Here is a 23,457-nt window from a genome sequence, read left to right as displayed (position 1 = left end):
ATAGTACAAATAGCAACAAAATGAATATCCTTCATTTCAATTCACAAGCTAAACAAATCAGTATTTTAGGTGTTTTGTCAGTGTATAAAACACAGAGGCCTACAAACCACTCCAACACTGAAAAACGACAACGCTTTAGTGGGAATGGTGTTTTTTGTTTTTGACAGACTTGACTGGACCACTGAGACTTAATACAAAGAGGAATTCAACAGTGAGCAGACATCCTATATAAAGTTGTCAGACTTCAAAAATATTTAGACATGACAAAACGTAAAAATGTTTTGCCAAGATGTATTAACCTTAACAAAGACGACTGCTTTATGTTTTCTATTTTTTTCTTTTTTTAAGTGGACTTTTCCAAGTACAAATCAGCTGGGTCAGTAGAGAGCTGCGGACGGATGTAAGGATTAGCTAGAGGTTATAAAGTGCTTGAGATAAAATGTTCATAAAACCACACAACACTCCTTTATCACTAGTGGAAAGTTACTTTCTAACCACATTATTTTGGTAAAAGATACCATCTTCTTCAAAACAAAAAAAAAAAAAATACACACACTACATAGAGTTAAAGTTACGTAGAATTTCATCAAGAAAGCTCCTGCATCCCCTGATGTGGCCTGACAGTATGAAAACAATAGGAGTTGCCAGAATGAAAGGCCAAGTCACATTATTCACCAGTCTCAATCTCATTTGCGAGTGTTAAATAGTCCCCTCTCCTTTAACACATGAGGAGAGGCTGCTGCATGGCATCAACAAATTCATACCTGTTTTGGTAAGTTGGTTTTATTTTTTGTTTTTATCAATGTTTAATTGTCCCTGTTCTTATGGCGAGCTCAGGAGTGCCCTCCAGCCATGCCAGCGAACACAAAGGCCACCAATCATCGTACACATGTACTTAATTTATGTCTTTACTCTTAGAGTATAATTTAGTTCGATTGTTTAAATACAAACGCTAGGTTTAACATTTTGCTAAATATTTTACATTATCCATCGCCAAATAAAATTTAATTGAGTTGTTGTGACATCATTTCCCCCCCGTTTTTATACCTGCTAATCACCACAGTTCCACGACAGACAAAAACACATCTCACAGTCTGCCTCTTAGATTAAAACAAAGGTCAGAGTTTACACATCCAACACATGAGAGTCAGTCTTCATCCGGCAGTTCTGTGCAATCTGTTATTCAAGTCGTGGCTGTCTGTTTTGGCTACACTACGTGCTATTACAGACTCGTCTGAATCACATTACTAGTTTTCTTATTCCCCATCGCTGCCATTTTTTTTAACCCTTCCCAATGTATCCACCAACCAAGTAAACTATTTGTAGGTTCAGATTATTGAAACAAACCACTGCATTCGTGGGACTAATAGATGAAGCAGTTTTAACATTAGGCTAATAAGAAATGGCTGACCATCATCAATTCAAGGACAATGGGCATATGACTTCTATCATGAATCATAAATATAACATTAAGAAGAGCTCATAGGTTGGTCTATGTGGGGGCTTCTAATTCCTTCATTGTAATTGAAGTTTTGTGGACTTGACTGAAAATGCGGTTTTTCTGTCTGTTGATTTAAGGATGTATAACTTTCCGTTACATATCACTTGCTCTCCTTGGTGCCTGCAAGGTCCAAACAATTCTCACTGCTTTTACAGGCTCTCCAGCAGGTTTTCAATTTTATGAGACTGATATTGATGCCTGCTGTTGATTTTGTAAGCTGCTCTGTATCTGTAGATTGCCCTGCAAAGGAGACAGCAGACTTGTCTCTCTGGTTGACCACACTTGGCTGCAGAGCTGTTTATGCATTTGTCTACTTTGCATTTTGCAGATTTGTCTGCATGGCATTCTCTAAGCTGGACTGCATTTGTGCCTGAAGAGAGTTCTGCAAACTGTCGTGCATGGTGACGGGCATTTGGGAGGCAGTTTGGGCCATGGGCTGCTCCAACAGGGGCTGCATGTGAGTGGAGTTCTGGGGCTGACCCTGAGCTTGCAGGGTGGATCCAGAGGAGTTGAGCAGCTGGGGCGAGTCTGGGAGGAAGAGAAAATTAAAATAATTTTACCGTCATAAAAGCATCGTCAATGGTTTACTAACCGAGGTAAACCTGTAGTGCAAACGGGAGATTAGGCATTACAAGGATAAAAACAAGGCTTTACTGCAATACACATTCACAGTTCAAGGGACGGCCAGACAAAAAGACTTTTTCTTTTTGCCACCACTGCAGGTACCAAAGTGTTTTTGTAGCCTTTTGTCTCCCTTTAGGAGCAACTGAGGCTCTACTTGAACCTGTTGACTCAGGAGGGAACAATACAGTAATGGGATTGAAGACAAAACTCAAATCAGTTCCTAAACAGTGATCTACCACAGTCTAGAAGTGGAGAAACAAAATTCTCTTACCATTCTGGATGCCAAACACAAACAGGTTGCCCTGTCCTTGTTGAGCCACATTCCCACTCACACTTGTCTGGAAAAGCTGCTCCGGTGGCTGCTGGCCAGGGTTGGCTACTACACCCACACCACCCTGTACCACAAAGATGGTTGTGCCAGGGGGTGGAGCCTGATTGGTTAGCTCCTGTGCACCAATGGTGCCCTGCAGGCTGGACAGAGTCGTCTGTGGCAGGAACAAGTCCACGGACTGACTGTTTGGGATGCCGCTGGAACTCTGGCCCAATTGCATCGGCTGCTGCTCCTGGAACAGGCTCTGTTGTTGGTTCTCATTTGATGTTGAGTTGCTGTTTGAGGAACTCTGGTCTTGGAAGGACATGGGCTCTACAGGTTCAGACTGAGAGATTCCAACACTAATGCTGCCCATCGTGGGAGGGCCTCCAGTCTGAGTGCTAAAGAGAATAGTTGGGGGCATAGCCTGGGGGTTCAGATCTGTGGTACAGAGGAGCAGACCTGTCTGCTGGGGTTGTGATAGCTGGCTCTGTGGGACAGGGTTTGTCTGTGAGTGGTTTGGTATACTTTGGAACAAGGAGCCCTGCTGGCCCATTGGAAGCTGTGGTGGCTGCTGTTGGTTTCGCTGAGGAGACTGCTGTTGCTCCATGGGGGTGCTCTGTTGCTGCATTTGGGAAAGCTGGGCTTGTGGTTGGTTCTGAAACATTGCAACAGACTGGGGCTGGCTGGATGTATCCATGGAGGAGATGAATGCCAGCTGCTGCTGCTGTTGCTGCTGCTGCTGCTGCTGTTGGGGCTGAGGGTTTGGAGACAGGTACAGTGTTGAGCCTGAAGACTGCTGCTCTGTTGCAAGAGTGCCACTTGTCAGAACCGTTAGTGTGTTCTGGAGCAGGGCTGCCTGGACCTGCTGCTGGGAGCCCTGGTTCTCTTCCAGAGGCCTGGGCGACTGGAAGAGTTGTTGTGGGGGAGATGTGTGGGATGGTGGCTGTGTGGGGAAGCTTGTCTGAATGGTGAGCAGATCTCCAGCCTGCTGAAGGAGGGACACTGGCTGCTGGACTTGGGTGGAGGAGTGGATCTGGGGCTGACATAACTCTGCTTGAAGCTGTTGTTGTAAATTCTCCAATACCTGCTGCTCCTGCAGTTGTTGCTGTTGCAAGTTGCTCAAAGCTTGATTTTGTTGCTGCTGCTGCTGCTGCAGCTGTTGCTGCTGTAAGTTGTTAAGTATTTGATTTTGTTGTTGCTGATCCTGAAGCTGGATGTTGCTGAGGACTTGCTGTTGCTGATTTTGTTGCAACTGTTGTTGTTGCTGAATATTCTCAATGATTTGTTGCTGCTGCAAATGCTGTTGGTCTTGTGGCTGTAATAGAATCTGTTGTTGGAGTTGCATGTTGCCAAGAACTTGCTGCTGCTGTTGCTGTAAGTGTTGCTGCTGTTGTTGATGTTGGAGGTTACCAAGGATTTGCTGCTGTTGTTGCTGCAGTTGTTGGTGCTGTTGAAAGTGTTGTTGTATTTGCTGTTGTTGCTGCTGCTGCTGTTGCTGCATCTGTTGTTGCTGTTGTTGCATCTGTTGTTGCTGTTGTATCTGTAGTTGCTGCTGAGTAGATAGTGAGTTATCATTGGTTCCCAATCTAAGACTGTTCATGTTTTCCTGGACGTGCTGTTGAAGGGAGTCTGCAGACAGTGTGGGGCTGTAGAGCACTGAGTTAAGCTGCTGTTGGACTACAGCAGCCTCCAGCACCTGCTGGAGTGTGGTGTTACCTCCAGCTTGGAGCTCTCTCACAGCCCGCTCCAGCTCAGCTACCCCTTCCTGGGGGAACAGTGAAACCTGCGACTCTTGAGGCTGGGGCTGAGAAGGATTTGCAATCTGGGGCATGGCCACAATTACAACCCCTCCACTATTACGAGAACTCTCAGAAGACAGGCTGTCCTGAGGGTCTCTGAGGAATTGCTGAGGGACTTCCGGTGTCACAGGGGGGATTGTAGTATCTCCTGCCACTGGGAAGGAGGTTGTTGGGGCAATTTCTTGCTTTTGTATGGTGCTAAGAGACTCTAGGCTCTGGAAAACTGGTGTCGCATGTGGAAGCACCACATCTTCAGGTTGTAGGGGCATTGGGCTCTGAAAGGACTCTGCAACTGGATGAGAACTAGAGCTGAGCTCCAGGGTCTGCTGCACTGAGACAAGAGGATCAGTGGATGGCTGAGAAAAGAAAGAGCACAAAAATGTAACCACCGGAATACCCAAAGTTGTTATTTTGATTCCTCTTTTTGGAGAATAAACGGTATCTCACCTTGAAGACTTCTGTTGGTGGTGGATTGCTCGACACTTCCATTGGTGTGTCCTCCTGCCGTTTGGAGGGCTGACCAGAGCAGTCAGCTTGCTCAGGAGATTTGATCTGGCCATCAAACACACAAGTCTGAACCAGGGAGGGTTCCTCTAATTTTACTGTTCGGACATTTGAGTTGTCAGCTGAGGGTGAGATAGGAAACAGGATAAGAATGCGTCTGTGAGAAGACCAAGTCTATATCCTAAGATTCACAGAATATTGACCAATAATTAATTATCAGTGTAGTTGTCTTTGCAATGGAAAAATGGCCATACCTGAGCTTGTGGCTGTAACCAAGTCTGGAGTGTAGGTAAAGGGCTGGGCGTCATGTGATTTACCAGCATTGGTCATCACAAAGATTCCCACAGAAATTGGAGAATTGATTGACTGGTTGTGGAATGGCGGGACTGTCACTATCAAATGGTTCTGGAAAATAAATAATAAGCCCAGGAAAAAGGACGATCAGCAGGTGGTTTTGATACAGCAGGAAGTTTTATTTTGAAAGTGAAATACAAGAGTATACACACTTCCATTTGTATTTACCTGATGGAAAAGGTCCATGTCAATCTTTGCCTCAGCTTGCCAGGAATTATCATCTACAATAGACCAACAAATACTTTAATATTTTTTCCATCCCTCAGAGGTTAAACTGCAGAAACCTACATCCACAACTACTTCATGACACAACTAAGGACAACTCTGACAATCTGGATGGCCCACCTGCAATGTTCTCCTGAAATATAACTTTGGTTCCTTTGAGGAAGTTCTTTCCAATAATGAAAACTTCCTCTCCTCCTCTTACTGTGCAGCTGTGAAGACTCTTCTTTAGGATCTCTGGTACTCCGGCTGGCTGAGCTGAAGAATGAAAGAGTCAAAGGATCAAAACTCATGACATCTCAGCTAGTTTTTGCAATAGTTCCAATGGAGAGTTAAATCATTTTAAATGCAATGGATTATGAAAGCAAAACACCACCAGAAACAAACAGTTTCCCATCCTTATGAAGCCTGAAGCAGGCTGTTAAGTTTTTTAGGTTATTGTTTTGTCTGAAATACTCACTGCAGAGGATCGGTGATGATGGGACTTGCAAAGTGAGGGCTGATCCATCGGGTTGGGGTATGCTGACTCTGAAAGCCAGCCTGGCACGTGTGCTCTTCTTCTTGGATCCTGCCACACCAATACGAGCCTCCACATCTGCATTCCGCAGCTTCAAAATTCCTACACAGTCCACCCTTCAGAAACAACAGAGGATTTGAAATGCAAACTAAATACTTTTAAATATCAGTATTAAGTCATACAAGAAATAAGTTCTCACGCAAGTGTCATGTCGGTGCTGGGCTCCAGAGGGATCTCGATAACGGTCGTGCCCTCTATGTCCACCTCCTTGCAGGCTGTGGTGTTGCGTCCTGTCACTCTGCATGCCTGGTAAAAACCATGAGGCTTCACTCTGCCTGCATCATTTGCAACAAATACTTGCAGCACTACTGGTTCACTAACACCCTCCAACTAGGGACAAAAGAAATGTGGAAATTATGTAAACAATTTGCTATTCACCATTAATATAAGAACAGCACAAATGAAGAATGCATTTCAGTTTGACCAAATCTGGTTTGGTCTTGGTCTGGTGTTAAGAAAAAGCAGATGCGGTTCGTTGTCAAACCTTGACAGTGGGAAATCCCTGTTGTGTGCGATCTTTGACAGATCCCCTGCTGCCCTCTGTCAGATAGCGTGCTCTGTGCTGGGTCTCTGGCTGCACCAGGATCTTAAGCTCCTTCCCATCACTTCTTTGAGGGAACTGGGTGGACAGTGATCCACTCCTCACTGAAGTGCCCGACTCAAGAGAGCTGAAGAGCAACAAAAATCACATGATGACACCAATATGACTGACAGAACTACAACAGGGAGAGAGATAGTCTTGAGCTGAATTGCTGACAGACTGTGCACCAGATAAAGGTTACCTCACCTTGAACCTGTCTTGTCTGTGCCCAGCTGGGAAAGGACAAAATGAGGGGCCTTGGCACTGTCAGCATCAAACACATCCATGCTGTCCTCTGGATTAGCAGGCTTAGGGCCAGGCCGCTGACGAGGAGTGCGCTTTCTAGACTTGCGTGGCACCTCTGTGTTGTCATTGTAGGAGATGGAACTGATCAAGCTGAAGTTTGAAAGGGAATCATCAGCCCATATACTGCTGCTCTGCTCCGAGTCTGGACCTGTTGGAGCGGATACTGTAGGCTCCTCTTGGCAAGACATCTGGCTGTCGTCAAAAAGGTCCTCAGGTGGTGGGGATATGCTCAACACAGGCCTCCGTTTTGATGGTGTGTTTTGAGGCTGCTGGACTCCTAGGCCTGACAACACTCCTGACCCTATGTCTCCTGTTGCAGTGTTTGCTCCGCTGTTGCCTCTGCTGGGGGCAGACGCAGCAGCCTCCATACCTTGCATCTCTGAAGCTCCAGCTCCATCCACTCCAGTGGAGTTGAGATGCTGGGAAACCTTGAGATGGTCTGAGGACGAGGTAGAGGAGCCACTGGCTGGGACACCCATGGCCAGGGAGGAGGAGGCAGAGGGGCTGGAGGTGGATGAGGGGGCATCTGTGGTAGTATGCACAGACAAGTTAGTACAGATGTTCAGCACAGTGCAGGCTAGCAGTCCCATTCAAGCAGCTGAATTTGTGCATGATTTGTATTGATTTCCCCTCTTCCCAACTCTAATTTCAACAGTCTGTTGTGGGTTATTTGCTCTCACTGTGCATGCGAGAGCTGTCAAGCATTGATCAAATATACTGAAGTTAAAGTTGAGAAGGGTACTTTAGGTCCCACAATGTTTTGATTCCTACAGATCGTTAACTTAATTAAAATCAATGTGACAAAACTGGCATGCTTTGTTTACAAAAACAAAAGCAAGCTATAAATTGAAACATACACATTGCCTGAAAGAAACAGAACAACTGGCCAAACCTTCTTGTACAGCCAAATTTGCAAGCTGGTAATGTGGCGCCAAATTAAATTTGCCAGGGTTACAGTACAGTTTGTGCAATGTGCATTCAGTAGTAAAACAGTAGTTTGCGCATGCCAATTGGAAGATTTGGTTGGGACTGAGCGTAGCCATGGAGACAGAATAAACAAGCCTCTGACCTATGGAGCAGTGAACTGCAGACCATTTTATATGCAGACACTCCCTGCCTCAGAGGGAACTTCCTGCAATAAAAACGAGACAGCCAATGAGCAACAAGAGAGCTGATCATTCAAGAGTCAACTTCTGTCAATCAGTAAATTGGATGAATTAAAACACTGGAGGAAGGGATAACGTCTAAAGTTGATAATTTATAGACATTTTAAAGTAGGGCTATAGGTTCATAATGATCTGAAGAACAATACAGTAGTCATGCTTTTGATCTTCGCTGCTTAAGGCCAACTGGATCAGTCAGAAAAGTTGACAAAAGTGCTCTCTAACATGAGTGTTCATCAGAAAGGTTGCTCTCTAGGTGAAACTAAAGACTAGAAATATTCTCATTAAACACTGATGTGGCTTCCCTGGACCAGGATCCATGATCAAACCATGGTCTTTTATTGTGTTGCTTTATCATATTGACAGTTCAACATTTGTTTGGGGCAACTTCACTGTTTCACAAAGAGAGATACCCTAAATAATGGCTAAAAATGTTAGCTGCTTTGAGAAAATGCCACTGTAAAGCTCAAAGGGTTTGTTAACTCCTTTTAATGATCAGATGGCCGACAGCTGTTTAAATGTTTCAAAGACAAAAGGGCATAGACTGTTCTCTTGTAGGTAGGCACTTGTCATTCATGTAAAGTATGAGCACGGAGTTCATCTGCTTATTGAACAGACTCAAAGTAAAACCGATGCTTTGATATGCCCTACAAAACCCACACATGACCATCAGCAGGAGACTACTTATTCCTGTAAAGTAACTGCCTGTGTAGGTTCTCAGTCATCCAGGCCAGGGTAAATTCAAAGCTCGATCCAGCTGGACTTGGTTGAGGATCTTGAAAACGTTTCACCTCTCCTCCAAAAGGCTTCTTCAGTTCTAAAATAACTGGTGAAACTGAAGAAGACTATTGGAGGAGAGACGAAACATCTTCAAGATCTTCAGCCTCGTCCAGCTGCCTTTGGATCAAGCTTCGTATGAAAAGTCATTCTTTATCAAATCTGAGCCAAATACCAAGTGAAAGAGAGATATATCCAAACAAGGCACACAGCCCTGAAGATCCTATGATTACATTTGAACCGTATGTTTGGTGATTCAGTGGTACATTAAAGAGAATAATTACCGTAAATTCCGGACTATTGAGCGCACCTGTATAGAAGCCGCACCGGCAAAAAATAAGTAAATAAATGTATTTGTACATATATAAGCCGCACTTGATTATAAGCCGCAGGTGTCCACATTGTAACAAAGCGAAACACAGAAAGAAGTGACACAAAAACGTTGTTTTAACTTTTAATTAAATACGTAGGCTACCGGCTACATCCGCAAATACGAAGCCTAGTGGAAATCCTTTATCGAACAGTGTCTGTAACACGGCTGATGAAAAAGATTACCATAATACATTTCACAAGAAAAAGTCCATCCATTCACTGCCTCAGAATGACTTCATTACTCACTTCCTCAGTCTCTTTTTCGATGTCGCTGTCAGTTTCAACTTTACGTGCAGCAGCTCTAGTTCCTTCTTTGACAGCCAGCTCGATCGCCTTTAACTTGAAAGCTGCATCATATGCATTTCTCCGTGTGTTAAGATCTGATATTAAGATCCGATGTGACGAGGTGAAATGTTTTTGCGGCAGAAGCTCATTGTCCCGCAAGAAAAATCCATAAATAAGCCGCATCGTTGTAAAAGCCGCAGTGTTCAAAACGTGACAAAAAAGTAGCGGCTTATAGTCCGGAATTTACGGTATATTGGGGGGGGGGGGGGGGGGGGGGGTATATTTAGTGGGGCTGATAAGCAAAAGATAAAAACAAAAGATGCCAAACCATAAAGAGTAAAAGAGACAGGGCTAGATTGTGTGCAAAGAACCCCAATGGACTGTGGTCGTCATTCAGTAATTTGAGTGAGAGGATTTTTGACAGGATTCATGACGGATCTTGATTTGACTCTTCTCTGCCCAGACGGAGACAGATGTTGATTAAACTCTAGTTAACAATTTTACAAGATCAAATACTAAAAATAAGTTGCATCTATATTCGACCCGCTTCAAAACAAATGTTCACACTATATTTACAACTACTAGGTGGAGGCGCTTATGGGAAGTGAAGTATTTTAGAACCACTTTGGTTGATAGGGATTACCAAAATCATTACCCAATGAACTGAACTAATAGCTGCTTTCAGAAAACTATTTGTTCCTGACAACTTTAGAGAGGTGCTCTAATTAAAGGGTGCTACAATAGATGCAGACACCGAGACAAAATCTATATTCGCAACATAATGGATGGCTGAGATGACTGCTTAAGCCAAGAACATTATTATGGATGAGCATTACTGGTTTGATTCTAAAGCTGATCATATAAATATGCATTACTGCCTAAAAAGCAGAGTGAAATAGAGCAATAAGCACAAGCATAACAGTGAAAAGTGCTGCAGAAGAAAAATGAGAGAAATGACAAGGAACAAGCTATGTTAGCATGCTGTTGATGCAACTCAACTTTACTTGGAGCTGCTACTCAGCTTTCCAGCTAAAGTAAAACTGTGAATGACCTTCACAACTTCAAAGCCATAAACATTCACTGCAGTCACTTTGAATAGCACAGAATGGATTAGCTGGATATTAACTGAGTTCAGCTCTAAAGTTATGGTAATTAAGCTGTCTTATGAAGGGTAAGGTGAGGATCTCTAGGATCTTATTGAAGTTGCTGTTTGTGTTGACATCAAACGAACATTTGGAGTCAAAGCAAGCAGTATTTTACATTTGGCTGCTACTATAGGTTTAAAAGAGAAGATGTCATATTAACATCTAAAAGTTGTTAACTGTGTCGGCTAACACAGACTTTTTCAAACAAGGTGCCAGATAGGACACTACGTATTTTCAATAAGTGGAGGATTCCTTTAATGCAGAACACTAATCAAAGAATTTGCATAACAACAGATATGTTCAAATAGAGCTGGAGTCCAACTCGACAACTTCTCAAACATCCAACCCCAAGATAGTACAACCTTATTGTTATGGAGACGGTGAAACCCAAATAAACCTCAAGACTTGCATGACAGCGTCTTTTTGTCAGCAGTCATTTCAATCTCAATCACTCACTAACCTTAATTGTCTCAGTATTTAGTGAAAGGGTGAAGTTGCCCCCAGACACTGATTCAAGGTCATACACTTTTCTTCACCCCTAATATGATGGGGAATACATTGAGGAACTGATCGAAGATCATGGTTTTCATAAACTGAGCAGGTAGCTCACCTGATGCTAAGGCTGCAGAGGGGGGAGGTCCCGCCTCTCCCCCACTCGTCTGACTCATGGTGGGCGGGTCTGTCTGGGTGGCCGGCGGCTGGAGCTGGAGTTCTTTAGGGAGGAGGTCATAAACCGATTCTGTCATGAAAAGACATGCAGGAGAAATTAAATTAGGTTCTGAAAAACATACATCGCATTAAGTTCATGACAAATTCAAACCAACAGAAAAGGTTTGCCACGTCGCTCACACGTGGAAATCTTCAGACAAGGTCATTCATAGTTGGAGCCAAATAATATGATAAGCTATTGAAGGTAAAATCCCTCAGTTGCTTTAAGAGGACAAACTGTTGTTAGCTTTGGGATAATCACTGAGATGTTCTGTTCTTTCACTAGTTAAACCACTTTAACACCAAGCATACATGATGTCCTTAACTACATGTCACACAAAGGACGGTTACATTACCACCAACCATGCTATCTTGGCCAAAAGCTGAAAAGAAGAGAGGATTGCTTTGTAATCCACTACAACATTGAACTGGCTCCAAATACGTCCAAACTCACTTTAACAATCACTAGGGACAGGGATAACAACATGACCATGATAATATACTGACAAATGTTGAATTTCTCACCATACAATGCACACTGAACATCACAAGTCAGTCAGTCTTTGCTTTTAATCATTTTTTTGTTTTTTTGTTACTGTCAATCAAACACTGAGCTGCGACGCCCAGGCTACCTGTACCCACTATTAGTTTCCTTGTGACGATTATCTGACAAGCACCCGTTTTCTTTGTTACCTGGGTGACAAGGTGTGCCCCATTTGGTAGAGATTTGTTTGGTTGCCTGGAGCAGCAACATTCAGCAGCTTGGTGAACAGCACTAGCTGAGAATGTTTCTAAAGGCTTCAGATTCAGGACCGCAAATCTAGGACCATTTAATGAATTCCATTGAATTGACATTGACAAGATGGATGATGACCTGAGAGTTTGAATCCAACTTTTTGTTTAATATCATGAAGCAATACTCTTGTTTTGAATGTGAAAGTGAAAGTGAGTCTTCAACCAGTCCAGTTACCTTCAGATCAAGTTTTGAATTTACCATGACACGAAAGACTGAGAACCTACACAGACATTTACAGTTCTGTAAGGTATTCCAAACATTCATCTGATAGCTGATAAACGCTTGCTGGGACTTTTTGACAGCTTTTTAGTTTGATTTCACGAAACCAAAGCGTGATTTTGGCGTAGTACGAGGCTCCAGATTAAGGATTTCCCATCATCCCAGTTACGAGGCAGCCAAAGGAGCTAAATTAAAGAAAGGAACTGACACACACAATGGTTTCATGATTAATACGTTGCAAAATTTGCTGACTGAAATTTTAGTCAAGGTGATTATCAACCACAAAATTATAAATGATGAGTGGACATTCCCATTTATCATCATGATGGTCAATGGGTTGGTACCAGAACATGGCTGCCACAATCATGGGTAAGTGCTACCCACTGACGTTATTCACAAAAACCAGTCTTGAAATGAAGTCTGGAAATGGTGCCTTTTGTGGTCGTATTTTATGACCATCAGTACGCTTGGAACTCCAACAGTAAGGTAACAGAACAGACCTGTGATTTTGATAATAGGGATGGAACCATATCAAATATCACCATAACAAGTTCAAGGTACGATATATTTTTGCATATTTTGGGTAAAAGTAAATTTGAAGTATTATCTGGTCTGACCTGCCAGCCGATAACGATGCGTAGCTGAACTAGAATTTCTTTCTTTAAAGCACTGTAATGAACAGCAAAAATAAATTTTAGAACTTTTTATGGAAAGTAATTTATGTTCATAATAAAATACTGACTGGTAAGTAAATTGTTTATAACAGAAAAAAAAACCTTTAAACAGCAACCGGTTATTTGACTATCTCTCATTCCTACTCAAACTAATCTCAACGAGAAAACATAGAATGTCAAATCATTTATGGTAGAAGTGTCTTCTAGAGAGATTCAAACAGTCACCATTAATGCTCTATAGTCTGGACATTTTGAATCTAACGTATTAATAAATGAAAAAACAGAAATGTTCACTGCTTTACCGTCTAAAGCTGAATTCTCCCTGACTCCTGAAGAAGTGATAGCTTGACTCTTACCTATCTGCCTGTTTGGGAGAGCAAATGCAGGAAAAGTGTGTGTTTATCCTCCTCTAGGTTAAACTGTCTCCCACCTCTGCTGACGGCATCCTCACGTCTACACTGCTGACTTTTCAGCTTGTTGTGTGTGTGTGTGTATGTGTGTGTGTGTGTGTGTGTGTGTGTGTGTGTGTGTGTGTGTGTGTGTGTGTGTGTGTGTGTGTGTGGTCGTCTTTCAGTGTTTGTGTAACTGTGCGCATGGCATGAAATGGCACGTGTGAGTACCTTCAGTGGATAGAACTCTAATAATGGAAAAGAAGATCTATTCCGGTACAGAGTCTATATTAACACAACAGACGTCCTGCAGGCGAGCACACCCACCTAACGTTGCTGTTATTTTCTGAAACTCAGAGAATATTTGTACCTGGTAGTACCGGTGCCATGTTGATAGCAGTTTTAGCACCCACCCTTGTTGTCCAATAAAAATTCAAGACAATTTCATAAATGAGTTTTCTAATATACTATCAATGGTTATTTTCACATTTTTCACAGTTTTCAAGGAGTTATAATAAAACAGTGAAGGGATCATGTTACTGAGGTTGGTTAGTGGAAAAGGCAAGCAAACAGTAAGGCTGAAACCAAATCTGTGTGTCAAGATTGTTTCCTTCACATATAAAAATATTCTGCTGTCAACACTAACACAACGCCGGGTGTCTTACGGAAAACCAAATTAGACTCGGGGGAGTTTAGTATATTTAGAAATTCTTTGATATCTGCTGATATGATCATTCCTAGAAACTATCCCCAACCTCTGCAGCTGCATGGGATTAAATTGCCTTTGATGGCAGATAAACACTTGATAAGGTAGTCTGGTTGCTAAGAAACAGGTACTCATCAACACCCTGCCATGGATATTTCAGCTGTGCATCCAGCCTGTGGAGCTGTCATCTGACACTCTGCTATGACTTAGCACCAGCAGAACGGTGAAACTGACGGGACATATGATCTCGCAGTTTTGTGACGTCAACAACACTGTTGACCTCGTGACAGCAGCCCAAAGTCACCACAGTTCACACAAAGAGCTGCACAGTATGCTAGCTTAATGCTTGGCTGAACTTAAGCATTAAGACGGGGTCCAACGCCATCGCTTAACCTGAGCTATGTAATATTCATCTATAGTTGTATGTTTTTCTATCCTGAGGAATTAGAGATACTATAGGCTACATCAAGAGCCAGATTTTACTCCAAACACTTCTGATGATGTATTTAAGATATGGGTTAGTACAGGACTGACACAATTATTTATATACTGTATATCTGTATATATATACAGTACATCACTACAATATATTAGTGCCCCCCCAAATATAATGGAAGGGAAAACACTGCTATGTTGACGTGCTGGGTCCTCTATCAACAGCACAGCGGCCATGTCCTACAAAGTTTCAATTCCATTGTGGAACGGTCTGTAACACACACATGGCCTTTTTGCCCCTCTTCCTCAGTTTGCCAGGCAAATGGCATACCAACAGGTGTTGCATTGATGAAAGTGGCCTAGGGTTAAGCTCAGTTAACGGATTCAACATAACCTGAAAAGCCTTAGCTACTTTCTAATAAGCTTTACGACCAGAACCGTTGTAAAACTTGGATAAATAGTGGAGATGCTTTTGAGAAATGGATAGGTTAGAACTGAAAAAGGTTCAGTGTCCGCGACATAGCAAACTGTGCGCACATCGACTCTGGGGAGGACGCAGCTTTCTCCAATGCTTTTAATTTGGACTGCAGTACCCATTTTAAAACGTGTGTAGTGCCGTCATTGGTCGAAGTTTTTAACGTTTACAACGGCTACAGATGACAATTGTTTTCGTTTCTTTTTCAAATAGCATGAATTATTAATTACTGTAATTTCAGTAATTAATAGTAATAGTAAGTAATTTGATCATTTCAATCAAAATCTTAAAAAGTGTATCTGCAGGAAATTACCTACCCTGCCTTTAATATGATGAATAAATGAAAAGAAACATTAACTGACCCATGTTTGGTGAAGATGACTTAAATACTATTGTGAAACTTTAAAGAAGGCCAACCTCAAAAAAATTCTAAGCCTAAACTTTGGCCTTGTAGTTTTTTTTATTCTTAATTTAATTGGTTCAAATGGTATTTGAATGTGTAGATACATATTACATACATAAATACAACACATGAATAAAGTACTATTATTGGTACTACTTATGTGGACACTTCTAATCTTGTTTGTCTTATTGACTGATGAATTTATTTTGCATGGTTGAGAGTAAACAAAAGCTTTAAGATAACCTAAAACAACAGGAAATACTTTTTGCACTAACAACATTGATGGACACAAAGTATTTAAAGAAAAGAAGTGCATGGCTTGTTGTGAACAGAATGTCAACATTAAGATTTGAAAACGTCGGATTTTCCCCTGAATAGCAGTTTTTCTTTTCCTCAATACTTTCATTTCCATTTTTTCTTTACAAACACAAAGTACACACAAAGTAACAGTTTGAACACATACATGCGTCCACAATTTACACAAAGTCACACTCAACTTGCAGACGTTTTTAAATAAAGAAATAAAATTCAGTTCAATAATAAAATAAGTAAATTAAAATATTATCTTCCCTTCTACAGTTTCTGTTCAGGTGGAGCCTATACTCCTGGCTTCTATATAAGGTTCATATATACGTAATGTTCCCACAGCTGGACAAAGTCTCTCCGTTTGCCTTTCAATTGCAGTTTTTTCCCCTGATACAGAGAACAGGATTGTAAGTGCTCACAGGTCCCAGTGTGAAAGTCAAGGGCATCTTTAGACTATTAAAGCTGAGAGAACTGTGCCTTGAAACCAGAACATCTACAACAACATACTAACACAAAATGTAAAACATGACGGCAAACAGAAGGTCTCTATAAACCCTTGGGTGTACCGGAGGAACCCTGATAATGAACTTCAACGTGAGAAACAAAGAGTAGAGTGCGCATGCTACTCAACATCTATCTGTTGTGCTTTGTTCATAATGTAAAGAGCCTTTGTGCACGACTGTACTACAGATGACTGCAAACGCGACATGACATCAGCCATGACTACCCCGTTTACACAGGACATGTGTGTAACTGTATGATGTACCATATGTGTTCCACTTGACTGGAGCCCATTTGTTGGCAACAAAGAGTAGTCACATAAAAACAAAGGACCTCACCATTCACTGACTCTACACCGAGGACAGAAATGTACTGAGCCACACAATTAAGAGTAACATGTCTTAATAAAGACGAGAGAAAAGTCAATTCACTAAGCTGGGCATCTCCAGGCTCAGTAGAGTCCGAATGATATGTACTGACCAAATCAGAGGAGTAAACCATGAATATAGTATGTCATTGTGCCTGGACTGAGAGGAGCACAAGTCCATCACTCTGCTCACTCTGTTGTCCTGGTTGTGCTGTGTTTGGGTGTCTCACGAGTCGATTCAAAGTGGATTTTCGATTCAAAACGATTCTGGATTCATGATTGAGTCTATTTTTAAATCAGTACATACTTCAGGATCTACTCAAGTCATCTGTGCGACTGGCTGAATGTTTTGTTGCTCTATTTGGCATTCTATTGATTTAGAGAGCATAGAGTGACTGATTAGTCACTCCATGCTCCCCCCCCCCCAAAAAAAAAAAAAAAACTAAACTAAAGTAAAACAAAAACCAAAATATATAATTGAAAAAATAATAGATTTGGGGAAATTATGCATCAATTTTAAATCTTAGAAGAGAAGAATCGTGATTTTTACCACCTCTAAGCACCGCAAATAAGAATGCATCTTGTAATGTTACACATCTTCACTTTTCTTGAGACTTTAGACGTTGTTTGAGTCCACTACTCCAATAATTCAAATTCAAGCAGTGAGGTAAACCTGGGTCTTTTTTTATGTAGAAAGTGCTTTTAAAACGGTCCGTACATCACACTGTAATATAAGAAGCTGCTTTAACTCAATATAAGTTCCCCCTAACAGGAACATCAACACGTGTGCTTTTTCAAGAAGTTAACAAACATACTGATGCACAACCTTGGACACATCAACAGTGTTGTTTCCTGGAGTCTCAAGGGTTTCGGGTTTTACAACAGACACCCTCCTCCATGCTGTGTAAGTCTGTGATGTCGTTATTTTATGCTTTTATCTTATGTAAGATGACCCGTGGTGACTTAAAGGTGAAATTTCATCAATAAAATTTAAATACTAGTACGGTAAGTCAACAAAGGGAGCGTGTGCATTAAAGTGACTATATTGTTAGTTTTTGGACTGAACACCCCCCATGTAACAGATTGACTGGCTAAGTTCACAGCTACAGAGTAACAGGCTGCTACCATACTGACATTAAAACTATCTTATGGGAATAGTGATAATGACCTGGTAAACAGTTCAAAGCCCAGAAAAGATTTTACTGGATCAGTTCTATTTCATAGTGACATCATGGGATTAAAAAAAAAGACTCTTTAATTAATTATATAAATTATAAACAAATATGTCTGGTTGTCACACCAGCACAAAATTCATTGTCTTATTTGTTTATGTAAATCTATAGTCTGGATTTCATTGTATTTAAATTGAGTCATGTGCAGGGAATGAACAGCATGCAAAATGTGTGTACGCTGTGGAGTGGCTACTGGAACTTTTTAAAAACTTTTGACAACATACTTTACTGAAAACAGGCAAGGGATTTAATGACTCACTAAACTCTTTTGTTTTGTTTTTTTTTAACAAAAGGAGACTGTAGACAAATGAGTGAAAAAGATTCAAACCCGCTTGTCAGTGTGGTTTGGCCTTTTAATATTTTTTTCCCCCTCATCATGGGGAGGTGATTGGACTCACTGGTATAGTCTGCATCATGTTGGTTGTGCTGTTTGTGTACTTCCCTGTCTTCTTACAGTATTTGCACACAGATTAGGTCTTGCCTGTTGTCTTCTCACCTTGTTCGTTTCCTGTCTTTGAGAATCTAAAACACTTTCACAACTTTGATTTTAAAGACGGCGGTGTGTCCTATTTCTAAGTCTTGCTCTACATCCGCTGATGCTCATGATATTATTGCGATTTCTTTTTCGGAGTACCGATGTGAACATTGATACCTTTGGACAGATTTATCAATTATTTGTTAGCACATTTAACTGATTTCACTGATTTTAACATGCAAACCGTTTAGCCTTCCAAGTTTGGGTACATGATCCATTTTGTTTTACATTTCATTCAACCATGAAGTAATACGTTTTCAATATGCAAACACTGACACTATCAAAGTACCTGTAAATGTCTTCTCTTAATTAACAGTCCACAATGGAAGGAGACATCTTGTGTTTAATAAAGAAATGGCCTTTCTTTGAACCATGCAAAACTCCTGAGCCCAGTGACTAACAGAGGAATGCTTCAGAAACAGACACTTCACTGGGACAGTGAAAAGAGGAGTCTTATCTCAGGACAGAGATGAGTCGGTAAGAATGCTTGACACGAGTTACATTTGGTAAACAGATCTGGTTTTTGTCAGAGGAAATCTGTTTGTTTGTGCACAACACTACAAGCCAGTATACCAGTAAAAGTAGGCTGCAACAAACCAGCCAGGCAGGGGGTGGACTGATTTTAACCTACACTTAGAACAATTAAATGACTTCATCTCATAGATATGCACTGCTCATATTACACATGCCTTAAACATTTGCCAAATGGCAAGGCCACCACTCCATTTTTATTCTTTGCAGCTGGCTTTGGACTGAGCTGGACAGATGAAAGATGAATAGACAATACATAGACTTGATGTTTTTGTTGCAAATGAAAAAAAAAAAAGCAGACCAAGAATGTATCTCAGTGCCCAATAATAGCTGCTTTAATGATTCACTTGAACACATACCGGTATGCAGGAGCCAGGTTACAGACAAAGGCGCTGCTTATTGCAGTGTAACCATGAAGAACGCCATTTTTGGGCCCTTTTAAAGCGTCGCTGTTGACTTTCAAACTGAACTGTGTCGATATAAAACCGATTGACATTCAATTTAATTCTCCTTGAGCCTGCTTATGTAGATCAAACATTAATAATAAACCAGATCAGTAGCTCGAACTCGTGAAAAAAACAAACAAACTAAAAAACAACCTAGTTTCTAGCATGTGGACCTAGTTTAAATCCCTAACGATAAAGTAACACATGTAGCTTACTGTACTAAAAAACTATCTCCGTGATAGTCGTTCTGGGCGGACATCAAAACTGAACCAGCTGACCAAAGCCTTTTAAATAGGGTTCTTTTCACAAATGACATTACTTCTCATATGTCACATCTGAATGACATTAAACAAAGCCAAACTCCAATATAATGTAAATCTACATAACACCGATATCAAGGGACCTCTCAAAATAAAGGAATTTCCCTCCAGTTTACGTGTTAAGCGAGGCACATTTGCACTTGCTCTTCTACAAACAGGGTTAGGCCGAACCTTAACAAAACAAAAAGAATACTGTATCCATCCTGTGTAGCAAGATGATGAGCCAACTGAATTTGCAGTTAAAAAAGTTATCAACCAGTATTCTCAAACAGAAAAATGGGCTGAATTTGTGTAGAGCGTGTTTGAAAAAAAAAAAAAAAAAAAAAAGAAGGAGAAAGAAAAGAAAACCAGACCAGCGGTCCTCAGGTTATCGGGCTTTAGCTTTCTCCTACAAGTCCAAACCAATGGTGGTGATTTTTGGGGTTATTGGGCCTACTGTTAAATAAACAATATATCACAGTGTTAGTCTTACACCATTTAATCAAACCACACACCACAGCTCCAATAGCTGAAACTGTTCTGTCATCTAATGGTTCATCCTTCCTTTTAAAAAGAACATAATAAAGCAGACATATCAGGCAAAAGCAAAAAAAAATGTCTGCAGGATTGCTCCTGAAATCCTCCTGATCTGGCTGTTCACATGCTGGACGTGGGGGGGGGGGGGGGGGGGGGTCTCTGGAGGCAAGACATGCGTTTTATTGTTATATTTTTTCTTATTGGATAGGACAGCTGTGGAGAGAGACAGGAAATTGGCCGAGGTCAGATTTGAACCAACATCCACTGCGACGAGGACTATTAGCCTCTGTACATGGAGCACACAACACAACCGCTTTGCGATCAGGCGTCCCCAACAGAGTCCCAATATCGACAGAGGAGCAGAGAAGAAGAATCTGGCCAAAAGAAAATGGAATGCAGCCGTTTAATTATGTGCATGGTTACAGACGTGTGCATGTAATATATGGTCATGCACCAATTACAGGAAATAATCGTCAGCACCCCTTCCCGTCCCACTCGCTCCCCTGATTATATCCGTTGCGCTGCGTTCTCACATCAGCTCTGACTCCACAAAAAGCCAGAGTGAACATTTTGGCTGTTTGGGTTCAGACATGCAGTTCATCCTGTAAACGTAAACTTCAAATCATTTTTTAACTGATTTATAGTTTTTGTTGTTTCTTTTCCATTTCTATTCAGAGTCGTGTTGTCATTTACTTAGATACACCTCAATGAATGTCCCATGTGTTAGAGAGTTTAAAGAGAATCAAGATGAAAACGCTAAATGAGCTACATGGATGGGCTAAATGAACAGGCAGAACACAATTTATCATTATTTCTATAAACAGAAAAATCAGGGTTCAGACAGTGACCACCTCGATGGTGTAATGTATTCTAGCAGGGAAGAGATGACTTGGCCTCCTGAACCCTTCACCTGCTTTAAGACAGTGTACATCCCCCACTAGCTCTTTGATGAGCATGTCTACCACATTGACCCCAACATGAGCACACACTTGGCAGACTGAGATATAAATAAACTGTCACCATGTGACACAGTGTGGCCGTATGGCAGGCTCAACTCAGCATTTCAGGGTCACAGGCAAACACTTTCTACGAGCTTATGAGCACCCTAAACATATAGATGTGGGACTGTCAGACTGAGCTACAGAAGACAGGTGCTAAGTGTATTAAACAGAAAAGCCTTTTTTGTTCGCTACGACAAGCCTACATGCAAACGAATACGAAAATAAAAACCAGTACACTATTGAATTGAATGTACCTGTGTGTATTTTAGGCTACCATATTAAAAAAATACATCAACAGACCAGACTTACTCCTGAATAAGCTATAGGGTTTTAACTGCTCGTGTTGAATAGCCATTTCCCATTCAATTTATTTCCTCACAAAGTAGATAAACTGGAAAAGGGGTATGGAAATAACCTACAGGCGAATTCCTGTTGGAAGCCTGTAAAAATTCACCAGCTGACAACCACAACATTGTTGTAGTTTCAACAAGAAGAAGAAGAAAAAGAAGAAGAAACGCCCTCCTAATAACATGACTGTTAGCTGACACGTGTCCAAAGTGTATCGCTGATGGGAAATATTTTGTAACCAGTAGCCCTCTCCAGAGCCCCAGTTACCCCCTTTTCATGACAGAGGTAACTCCATACTCTGAGCTTTGAAGAGCATTCATTCTTTAAAACGTGAGAGCGTGTAAGGAGGGTAGCTCTGGTTCAACTCCTCAAAGAAAACAACACCAGACTAACAGCCACCATGCACAGATAAACTTTGGATCAGAAACACAACGAACATGTTTCACCCATTCAAACAGGCCTCCACATGCACACAACATACAATCCGATCAAGACTTTGGTGGACTAAACCTCTGAATAATGTGAAGCTGGAAGGCACAGCTATGACAAGCTGATAAATAGTTAAGTACCAAACACAATGCTGACCACAAGCCCGACAGATTCAATAACATAGACACAACATCTTTAAACGTGTCATGATTAGTTTTTGGCATCCAAGCGTATCAAGGTCTTACACGCATGTGACATGGCCAGCTAACCAACCAGGCACAAGCCAAATGTAGCTAACTAACTAAGCTAGCCAGGCTAGCTAACAGCAGAAAAGAAGCTAACTACTGATAGCTCGCAGCTTAACGTACCAAGACATCCACACTGCCCCAATCAAAGCGAGGCGAGACATCACAGCATCCCTTATTCAGTAAAATCTTACCTTTAGAGTATAGAGATTTGGGGGAATTGAGGTCGAGATCCGAGCTAAGGAGGGATACAAAATCAGAGGGCATCGCAGCGCTTCATCGAGGGGAGGGGAAGCGGACACTCTCCAGAAGAAACGAAAACGGCAGCTTAGGGTCAATAAATAAAACGTTTTACAAGCGGAATGTTTTAATATACAGAGAGAGAGTAAAAACGAAACAAGGGACGACAAAAAAACAGAACTTTCTATACCATTAAAAAACCGTTAACCAGCACATCTCACGTCAGTGTGTGTCTTTGCTGAGACACTTCTCGTGCTGCTACGTTGAGACGAGCACACAAACACACACACTTGCCTGCTGTTGGTCGGCCCACTTCCTAACCCCGCCCCCTTTTTTTAACTGCCCACGGGGCATGCGCAATGGCCAGCTTCAAATACAGAGGAGCCACGGCTTTACCATTCAAGTCCAGTCTTTGGTGGTGACAGTACTGGAGTAAGTATCTCATCTGTTTACACAAGTACAAGCAAAATATATTATGCAATCGCACATGTATTGTCTTATTTGGGTAAAAATGCATCCAATATTACTGCAAATAATTCAATAGCCTCAAAGTAAAATAGTTAAAGGGTCTGACCTTTTCTCCTCACTGGAGAAGCATTTCATCAGACTCTCATTTGTGTCGAAGATGGGTTAAATGTCCCCTAACAGACATACCATGCACAATCTGAATGATTGTGGTCAAGACAGCTGTTTCTCAGCTTAAGACTACCTTCCCAAACTGAGAAATAATTGTAGCCAAATGTATTGGCCATTAGAGATCATTTGGTTACACTGTATTTGAACCTATGCACTTAAATTTCATGTTTCAGAGATCATAGGCCTACTTGGCTGCTGGTATAAAAAACTGTTGTACCAAAATGATAAAGCAGAGAACAATGCTTGAATAATTCTTTGTTAGATCCTGTGTTTTTCAAGTTGATCTATCTTTGACTCCAACATTTATATATGTTCAGAATTGGTGCACACTTGTTGTGTTTTCTTGTATCAAGAATCAGGGTCCTGCCTTGATGCAAAAAACAAAACAAAAACAAGAACAACAACAACCATTGTAAGGTACTGTATTAGGTCAATAGGGTATGGGTTCGGGTTTAACACAGATGCTTCAGGCCGTTC

The 23,457-nt window shown here is 41.4% G+C and overlaps 1 protein-coding gene across 2 annotated transcripts; it reads right to left on the bottom strand.

Moving 5' to 3' along the window:
* Nucleotides 1-317: 317 nt before the first annotated feature.
* Nucleotides 318-22,659, bottom strand: nfat5a (nuclear factor of activated T cells 5a). 2 transcript variants are annotated; one of them, XM_079345739.1, is made up of 12 exons: nt 22,299-22,659; nt 11,133-11,261; nt 6,682-7,306; nt 6,379-6,562; nt 6,034-6,224; nt 5,778-5,950; nt 5,441-5,575; nt 5,264-5,316; nt 4,996-5,146; nt 4,685-4,863; nt 2,397-4,593; nt 318-2,029 (listed from the first exon to the last, which is right to left on the bottom strand). In XM_079345739.1, exons 1-12 carry the CDS (start codon nt 22,369-22,371, stop codon nt 1,812-1,814), a joined length of 4,308 nt encoding a protein of 1,435 aa, XP_079201865.1. In that variant the 5' UTR covers nt 22,372-22,659; the 3' UTR covers nt 318-1,811. The 2 variants fall into 2 exon arrangements, with proteins under 2 accessions (XP_079201865.1, XP_079201866.1); XM_079345740.1 differs by lacking the exons at nt 11,133-11,261; nt 22,299-22,659 and adding an exon at nt 7,850-7,912.
* Nucleotides 22,660-23,457: the final 798 nt, after the last annotated feature.

Source organism: Symphodus melops (assembly GCF_947650265.1).
Source record: "Symphodus melops genome assembly, chromosome: 6".
In the NCBI taxonomy this organism is placed as follows: domain Eukaryota; kingdom Metazoa; phylum Chordata; class Actinopteri; order Labriformes; family Labridae; genus Symphodus; species Symphodus melops.
The sequence above is the reverse complement of the archived record's forward strand: the minus strand, read 5'-3'. Positions and strand labels throughout refer to the sequence as shown.